The sequence below is a fragment of the Vipera berus genome (genome assembly GCF_964194415.1).
Source record: "Vipera berus genome assembly, chromosome: 3".
Taxonomy (NCBI): domain Eukaryota; kingdom Metazoa; phylum Chordata; class Lepidosauria; order Squamata; family Viperidae; genus Vipera; species Vipera berus.
The window spans coordinates 27,981,960-27,991,845 of NC_138204.1; the positions used below are offsets into that span (position 1 = coordinate 27,981,960).

General features: G+C 43.2%; 1 protein-coding gene across 1 annotated transcript; it reads left to right on the top strand.

The window, feature by feature from the left end:
- Nucleotides 1-5,300: 5,300 nt before the first annotated feature.
- On the top strand, nucleotides 5,301-8,937 carry SLC32A1 (solute carrier family 32 member 1; the record flags this gene model as incomplete). Its single annotated transcript, XM_081323353.1, has 2 exons — nucleotides 5,301-5,678; nucleotides 7,750-8,937. 2 exons carry the CDS (start codon nucleotides 5,301-5,303, stop codon nucleotides 8,935-8,937), a joined length of 1,566 nt encoding a protein of 521 aa, XP_081179479.1.
- Between the last annotated feature and the right edge of the window lie 949 nt (nucleotides 8,938-9,886).

Below are 9,886 nucleotides of genomic sequence, written 5' to 3' on the forward strand. Positions count from 1 at the left end.
CAACCTGCTGGTTGCGAATTATGGAAGTTTGCCGTCCAACAAACCCCGGGAAGCAGCTGATTAGGGGAAGAAAAAAACGATTTAAAAACTGGCGCCGTCATTCTAAGCACCTTCGCTTTCGTCAGGTCCAGCTTTCGCTGAATGAACCTCTTCCTCTGAAAAATCAGCGCCCGTCAATCTTCTGAGCTTTAGCTGAGTTTTCTTCTCTGCTTGGTCGGTTGAGTCTGGCGCTGGGGCTTGTCGAGTTTTATTTCATTTCGTTATCGCTCTGCAGAGTGTTTTACTGTGCGAGAAACAAAGGAAAAACAGCAACGCGCTTCAAACAGCGTGTTCGCAATTAGAAACAACCTTGTGGTGCTGGTTCCCCGGCGACTACGTCGACGCAAGCGAAGTAGTTCATTCTTGGCCAAGGCGGCGAAGTATTTTGCCATGGCTGTTTTTCGGAGGTGGACTTTTCAGTCCATTTCCAGGCAGCCTCGCTCTTTATATGATAAGACTCCATCCAAGACTCCATCCAAAACTTGGCTCCCGAGCCCAAACCAAGGAAATGCGGAGTTTAACCCCTTCTTAGCTGGTCCTTCTAAACAGGCACTCTTAAGACTCAATCGATTTCCTTTTAACTTTTAAACGCACCTCAGACTCTTGGGAAGAGAGAGCTTTGCCCGATAAATTTATCTGAACTAAGTTTAGATGGGAGTCGCACGGGCACTATTTACAATCTAAACACGTAGGGAAAGTCAATTATTTAAATTGGAAGCCAAATTGGTCCCACTCTCCCAATAGCATCTAAAAGCTCCCCCCCTCCCCTCGTGCCTTTTCAGGGACGAAATTGAGACAAAGCAGAGAAAAAGCTAATGCCTGTGAATTAATGGAGGCACTTAATGGCTGTATTTATACATTAGGCTGGTGTTTTAACTCATCTTCAGGGTTTTCACAATACATTGTACTAAAAATTCTACCTAACCAAGCGGCTTGGATTTGAGAAAAAAAAAAGGTAACGCGGGTAAAAACTAAACCGCTTAGCCAGTTTGTGCGAAAGCCACAACTAAATTTGAAACCGGCCTTGTCCAGGGCGTTATACAAACAACACCGTCCGTATTGGCTGCATTGCGATTAGACGTTTGGAAGACGATCAAAGAGGCCGGTTAGGATGAGAAGTTTCTGAAACTTTTAAGACAGCCGTCGCGTCCCGAGCAATTCCTTTAATGTCAAGGATATAACAATTCGGATGAAGAACCTTGCGTCACTTCGGTTTAAAGCCCAACGCCTCGACTCGCTAGGACAAAGAGTAGATAGCCCATTTCCTCAACCGCGCTTCTGCTTCTCTAGCACGGACAGCTCTAGAAAATTTCGGAGTCAAGTAACAAAGTGCTGAAACTAGACCTGTTGGGGAATCGCTCAGCCTAGGAAGAGAAGGGGGTGGAATAAGGTTGCCGCGAGCTGCTCCTTTGTTTCTGAACTAGAAGGCTGCTGCAGCAAAGAAAGGAAGTTGGGGGAGGGATAAACGCGAGAGAGGGGATCGCCTTGGGAGGGGGTATGGGAGCACCGACGTCATCTAACAAAGAATACCTAATGAAGACAATGGGGCTTTCCCCATTTAGAATTGGCGGGGATTTCGGGCGGGGGGGGGGGGAGAAAGTGCCTTTGACCTTTCCAATTCAAACCGATTGTCTGGGGGCTAGGAGTGGGACGCTATTTATTCCGACTCGTTCTTTCATATCATCTTGCACAACCCAACAGATTTTAAGTATGCGATACAATAAATAATGTATGTTTCCTCACTTGGGGTCAGCGTGGTTATAATCATTATGTAAAACTGGTGATGAACATGTCTACTGAGTTTTGGCTTTATTAGAAAAATATACCCAATTTAACTTTCCTTGGTGTGGGAAGACAGAGTAGGGAAGAACGAGAAAGAAGAATGATACTCATTTTTTTGGTTACAGGGATGGGCTATTCAGTTCCATGCCCATCGGATGGATTTGCTCAATAGAAGTGCGTATTAAAATTTGTCTGAGAAAGGCAATGTTCTTCGTTACAATTGTTCAGCCGTGTATTTATTTAAAAATATTTAAAATTTAAAAGTAGGACTGTTGACAAATAAAAGACCAATTAAATTAATACTTATAGAGCTTCATAATAAAACGGAGGGGGGAAAAGGGGGGCACTGTGGTTTTGTTTTAGAAATGTTTTGACCAATGTAAGAATTTGCCAGACTATTTTTCCTTAGGTTCGGTGCAACGTGGGGTGTGCATGCATGAGGATACTGCGCTGTCATTTCACAATGGGAATTAAAATTTGGATGCGGTTTGGCTGTTCCTGTAGTTCACATGCCTGCTGGCTATTTCTAAATATGGAGCGGAAGACAAAAAAAAAAAACAAAAACAACAAACCAAACCGCCTGCGCTTCTCTTCCCCGACCTATTTGTGCAACGATATGTGATAATTCCTTCTTCCAAGCAAAGCTGGAGATCGCTTTGGCTAAACTGCCCTTACATCTCTTTCCCCTTTCTCTCCTTTCTAATTAAACGGATGCCGAGAAGGCTATTTTTAAAATGGAAAAAAAAATTAGCTACATTACTTGTAAGTTTCAGCCAAGTGTAACCGGGGCTACATAAATCTTTATGTAACTCAACAAGTACCTTTAAAAAAACAAAGATTTATTTTTATTCTGCTTTTGTTACTTTATAAATAACTCAAGACGGCGAACATATCTAACGGTCCTTTCTCTCCCTCTTTTCCCAACAACAACCCTGTGAGGTGCCTTGGAGGGAGGGAGGGAGGGAGGGAGGGAGGGAGGGAGGGAGGGAGAAACACAGAGAGAGATTGGCCCCAAATCACCCAGCTGGCTGATATGGTTAATGCAGAAATAGGACTAACATTCTTCGGATTTCTAGCCTGGTGTAACCTTGGAGTCTTTCTGAAACTAGGAATCTGTTTCTGAATAATGGCAACTATTTTGAATCTAAAAAACTCAGCCCAGATGACACAGACCACAATGTTATAATTTTTATGATTCTTATCTATCTATCTATCTATCTATCTATCTATCTATCTATCTATCTATCTATCTATCTATCTATCTATCTATCTATCATCTGGCTTTACTGAAAAATTATTTAATAAAGTGAAACGTTTTATTAGTTTTTATGGCATTTTATATCAGCCTACTTCAAAAGATTCTGAGACGTTTATTAATTTATATGTGGAATAATTCATTGAGTCCACAGGACCAGGACACAACTATTTATCAATAGAACAACGAAAAAACAGCAGTAGCGCGGGGAAGATCGAAAACTCCGACATCCAGTCCATCTTCCACTCTTGCACACTGCAACTTTATTCGTATTAACTCTCTGTCTACAGTTTCTCACGATTATACTTGGATCGGGAGAAATGTGACGAACATGGTTTCTTTTCTCCTTTGTCTTTCTTTTGTTCAAAACGCACAATCAAAACCTTTGCTCTGAAACTGAATCCGGTTTCGAAAATAAGTTTCAGAATTTCGAGAAAAACGTATCGTCAGAATGGAGGGCACGATCCTATTTTAAGGAAGACATAATTGTCTATTAATAAAAGAGGGAGTGATTGGGAAGAGGGGAAAGCCACCAATCATATGAGCCCCCCAGTTGGCTAAAAGTGCGGAATTTCAACTTCAATTTAGCAACACCTGCCTGTCCCCTCTCACCTCCGCCCACGCAGCCGCAACACCCTATTTCTTGCTGCAGTATTTTATCGAGCCAGGTTCTGTCTTGAAGCTTGGCTAAAATTAAACGGTCACGCTGCCATCTAAAAATATGAGGATATTAAACTGCGGATAATAAAGAAAATTGATAATGCCGTACATAAATTCTAAAGACAGTGAGAGAGATTCAGTACGCAGTTGGTGTGGCATGGCAGGAATATGCTTAGCCATGTAAAGAGAATTCGAAGCAAAGCTGTCGTACACGAGTATTTCCCTTGAAAGTCTGAAAACCGGCCAAATCTGATGTAGTACCTCTCTGCTGGTAGACAAAAATCAGAGGTCTGGAAACAAATTTTGAGGCTAATGTATTTCGTTAAAGCTTGTAATAAAAGGTATTACTGTAGCCTGAAAAGGTGCTTCCGGCTCCTACCGATCTGGGGCTACCCTAAACTTACTTAGCTCTCATCCTACCATCTCTGCCAATAGATAATTCGAGGAGTCCATTAAAACATCGCCATTTTTCTAGGCCTGTCTTGCTGGCATCATTCCCCGCACTTTCCTCTTCATACCGAGCAAGCTAATAATATTTAAGGTTTACCCAAAGAGACACAATTCTTAGGAGAATGAACGCAGAGGGCGGTGGGTGAGCAAAGGGACCTTTCCCAGCCTATTCGAGGAGATGAGTGATGTGGGGCGATTGCGGATAGCATAGGGGAGGGACCCCCCCCCGAATTTGATATCAAAGCTGGGCTTGGCTACCGTTCTGCAAACCGCGCCTGGCAAGAAAGAGACGCGTGAAGATGCCAACTAGTGCCCCCCTCCCTTTCCCTCTGCAGTTTGTCTCAGGCGTGGGTGTTGCTCGAGGGGGAGGGGAGAAGTAGATTTTGGTGGGGACCTCCCCCAGAAATGCAGCAAACCTTTCCTCAGGCTCCCTTCCTACCACCCACCCCACCCCACCCCACCTCCCATTCCCCCCTCCCCTTTCCTTCTGCTAGTTGGACGCGTGGGGCGGGGGGGGGACAGAGACGTGTGCCGCGCGCAGCAGAAGGCTTGCGTGGCAATCTGGTGACCGCCGCTCGTCCCCCTCTCGTTTCCCCCTCCCCTCCAGGTTTCTCTGCATTGCTTTGGCACCGACGAGGCTGGAGAGAGGCAGCCCGCCCGCCCGCCTCTCGACTACTGAGGAAAGAAGCCGGAGGAAGAAGAAGGAAGGACCTTGGGGAAGAAGAAGGGGAGCTGGGCGGCCGGTGGCGAGGTGGGCATTCGAGCCGCTTCCAGCCCACACCTGTCGCGCCCTCGGAAGAGCCTATGCCCCAGGCAAAAGGCGAGAGCTGCCCCTGCAGGTGCCGAGGTCATGGTCCAGGCGACTCTGCAGAGGCGAAGGTCCAGTCCCAGGCGAGAGTGGAGATAGCGCCCTTCTAAGGCTCGCCCTCAAGCGCCCGAGCAGCAGCAGCAGCAGCAGCAGCAGCGGGACTGGCGTGCCAAGCGGGTCTGGCAGCACAGCAGCTTTTTCGGCTTCGGCTCCTTTTCACCTCTCTGCCCGCTCGCCGCTTCCGGAGCGTTTGCTCGGTGCCCACCTCCGCCCCTACGGACAAGCGAGGCAGCCCCGGCGAGCATCATGGCGACGCTAATTCGCAGCAAGATCTCCAATGTGGCCACCACGGTTTCCAACAAGTCCCAGGCGAAGGTCAGCGGCATGTTCGCCCGCATGGGCTTCCAGGCAGCGACCGACGAAGAAGCGGTGGGCTTTGTTCACTGCGATGACCTGGACTACGAGCACCGGCAGGGACTGCAGATGGACATCCTGAAGTCCGAGGGCAGCGAGGAAGGAGGAGAGCCGCCCTTGGAAGGAGATATCCACTACCAGAGGGATGGCACGGGACCCCTGCCTCCGTCTGCTTCCAAGGACGAAGGCGTGTGCTCCGAGCTGTCCACTCAAGGGAAGCCCAGGATCACCTCCTGGGAAGCCGGCTGGAATGTCACCAACGCCATCCAGGTAACTTTCAGAGCTCCGTTTCCCTTCTCCCTTCGGGTGAAATCCTGAGTTAGTGAGGACTTTCCTTGACCTTAGTTTCCAGTGGAGCCAGGGGATCCAGATTGTTTGAGGGACTGTAGGGATTCACTTGTCTGGAGTAGGGCTCCTGATGTCCACCACCTTGGATCACATAGCATGTTAGAAGCAGTAGGTGTTCCCAGAGGGAGACTTTTATCCAATCCACTGTCCATCTATAATATAAATGACTGTCTACCCATTTTAAGGTAACTGCGCGTTGAAGAACGGTAAAATCACTTTCCAGTTCATGTTAAGAACACGAATCAACACGTCCTAGGTGTTGTTGCACTTCCTCCCTCCCCCATCTTTGTCTCCTCCCCCAAATTCAGCCAGCCTTATCCCTATTGTGGCAATTTTGATCTGTTTTAATGATGATGGGATGGCAATTTAAAAATTTCAGTTCCATTGTGCATTCTAAACTTGCAATATCTAATCCTTCCAGTTTCATCTGTATTTATGCCTGAATTTGTTTTAATATGCTCAAAGCAGCATATGGTCCAAATGGGACAGCCATTCTCCCTTAGATGTTTCATTTTATTTTTGCTTCAGATGGAGGCATTTGGAAAATTTTGAAAGACTGAAACGACCCCCTTCCCCCTTGTATTGTTTTGTATTGTAGATACAGAACATGGGGCCTTAATAAGCAAAACCTGATTGTGTAATTATAGTTATCTTACAATTGGTTTGCATTGTCTGCAACAGTAATAAGATGCAACATAACAAAATTACACCTGGAAAAGATTTGCTCCTTTTCACTTTCAATCCAACATTGTTCAGACTTGAAAGAAAATAATACTAATCATGAAATGAACTTTTAGGAAAATGAATAGGATTTCTATAGCTGAAATCAATTTTTATTCTGTAGGGAAGATCTGAAAGCATATTTCCCTAATATTTCTGTTGCTTTCCCTTTCCAAACTATTGTCCACTGATTAACATCTAATTTAAACAAGCAAACAAACATAACAATGTTACTTTCACTAGTCAGCATTTTTATAGTATTTCTAGCTGTCTTAAATTATAAACTTCCAACTGTCTACAAAAATAACCTCTAAATAACTGCAAAGGGTGTAGTTTAAAATTCTGTCCTTATTTATTTGGAAATAATCTGCAGTGGACTCAGTGAGAACTATTTCTTAGTAGACATGTGTATGATTACTTTACAAAACAATTTGGTCTACGTATTCAGTTCTAATCCTTTAAGTGAATTATTTCTAGATGATAAAAATGGCTTCTATCCCAGTGAACAGCAGTGCCATTTACAATTTGATTTTATAGCAATCTGATGGTCACACTGCATTTTTGCATCTGAATCAGAGGCATTGCAACCAAAATAAGTCAAAGTAATTTTAGTGAATGAGTTTACAATTATTGTCTTGGGTTATCGGTATCTAGTCAAAGACATATGTTACACAAAGAGGTATGGTTGACTCTTATAGTGACTTCTTTTTTACAAAGCTGTTGAGCAGATGCCTGTTTTCTTAAGCATTTGTAGGATAATCTAGGATTAGGTAGGACCAAACTGTTTTTGTTACATTACTTTTTTTTAAAAAAAAGTGTTTTAATTTTTGCATGCACACTTTTAAAAAGTACTGGTTTTAGTATGATGATTTTATTTATTTTTAAAATCATCCTGGATTCCCACAGAAAAGTAAAACGTGAAATGTTTGTAGTTTTAAAATGAGGTATGTACCGGTATGCATTTTGAGCTTCTAATTCCTTTTTTTTTAAAAAGGAAAATCAATCAAATCAATTCTTTCAATGAGAGAGGGTCTGCCCCTGTTACCTTGTTTTCCAGCTGCATGAGAATTTATGGAAGTAATATTTTTAAGAACCTTTCTGTGCAGAAAAGTCTACCCTTCCTGCTATTTTTAAACATTTTAATTTTGGAATTAAAAAAATAGAATTTAAAAAAGCAAGTTCTTACTATCTCCATTGGTGTATTTTCTGGGAGAGTAAATGCTCCCTTGTAAATAAATCTGAGCAATACAATATCCATTTTCTGTCTTTCTAGGGGATGTTTGTTCTTGGCCTGCCCTATGCTATCCTTCATGGTGGATACCTAGGACTCTTTTTAATCATTTTTGCAGCAGTAGTTTGCTGCTACACTGGGAAAATCCTCATTGCCTGTCTCTATGAAGAGAATGAAGATGGAGAGATAGTCAGGGTGAGAGACTCCTATGTGGATATTGCAAATGCTTGCTGCACTCCTAGGTTTCCCAGTCTTGGGGGCAGGATTGTGAACGTGGCACAGATCATAGAACTGGTCATGACCTGCATCCTGTATGTGGTGGTCAGTGGTAACCTGATGTACAACAGCTTCCCAAACTTGCCAGTGTCCCAGAAATCATGGTCCATCATTGCGACAGCAGCGCTCCTGCCTTGTGCTTTCTTGAAGAACCTCAAAGCTGTTTCCAAATTTAGCTTACTCTGCACCTTGGCTCATTTTGTGATAAACATTTTAGTGATTGCCTACTGCCTCTCCAGAGCCCGAGACTGGGCATGGGATAAAGTCAAGTTTTACATTGATGTGAAGAAGTTCCCCATCTCAATTGGCATAATTGTCTTCAGCTACACCTCTCAGATTTTTCTGCCTTCCTTGGAAGGGAACATGCACAATCCTAAGGAGTTCCATTGCATGATGAACTGGACTCACATAGCTGCTTGCATCCTGAAGGGTCTCTTTGCCTTGGTAGCCTACCTGACTTGGGCTGACGATACAAAAGAAGTAATTACAGACAACTTGCCATCCACCATTAGAGCTGTTGTTAACATTTTCTTGGTAGCCAAGGCTTTGCTCTCCTATCCTTTGCCTTTCTTTGCAGCTGTGGAGGTCCTGGAGAGATCCCTCTTCCAGGATGGAAGCAGGGCTGTCTTTCCCAATTGCTATGGGGGTGATGGGAGGCTGAAATCCTGGGGACTTGCCCTTAGGTGTGCTCTTGTGGTGTTCACCTTGCTGATGGCCATTTACGTCCCACATTTTGCCCTCTTGATGGGCCTAACAGGAAGCCTCACAGGGGCAGGCCTCTGTTTCCTCCTTCCCAGCCTTTTCCACCTGAAGCTATTATGGAGGAAACTCTTGTGGCACCATGTCTTCTTTGATGTGGCCATTTTTGTAATAGGTGGTATATGCAGTGTGTCAGGTTTCATTCACTCTTTAGAAGGCCTCATTGAAGCTTTTAGAACCAATACAGAAGACTAAAAGATGGGCTAGATTGGTTGCACTGGAGGGAGGAGAACAAAAAACCCCCCCACAGAACATTTACATAGCCAAAATATTATGCATCCCCATAAAGGAGAAATGTTGTTATTTTAGTGAAGTTACACTCGATAAACATAAGCAACTTTCCAGATCAGATGCTTACCCAACAGACTTTTTAAATAAATAAAGAAACCCTATATATTTTGTATTATTTAGATATTATCAGAGAAAAAGTATTTGGAATATTTCCCTGTCTTCTTCACTTCATAATCTGCATACATTTAATCTTTACAGTATAAAGAGTAAAATCCTCTATTTGGAAATAGGGAGTGATTCCATGGTAATATTTTTGCAGGTTTTATGCAACTCAGTATTGTTTAAAAATAATATAAATGTCCATCCAGTTGCTTGGGATCATTATGCTGGATCACTGGAGTACATGTACGGCTTGATGCTAAATTGTATGAGGAGCAAATTAAGATGGCTCTGATGACCATCCATGAGCCTAGCTGTATATTAAAACAATCCGTAAGAACTACTTAACACTTCCATATCAGCTCATATCCAGTACCAGCATGTCCCATTTTGAGTAAAGATCTGTAGCTGACCTGCAGCTGAGATCAGAGACTTAGTGTCAGTTATGGATTGAGTTACTTTTATTCCTATTCTTAAAAAAAAAGAATAAAATTGTTGGATTTGACAGCTATTATGGATAAGAATAAATCATATACAAGAAAACATTTCTGTGCAACTACCAGGTTTGTGGAGCTGTTTCAAATGTATGTGTGATGTAATTGTGGTAAATACAATGACAAATGTATATCAGAAAATTTATCTTTAACATAGAATGTGATTCATCAATATATCAAACAATAAAGAGAAACCATAAGAATTATGGCTTGTATGGTTTGTTCTAATAATGCCTTTATTGTATGCCCAAAGCATCTCA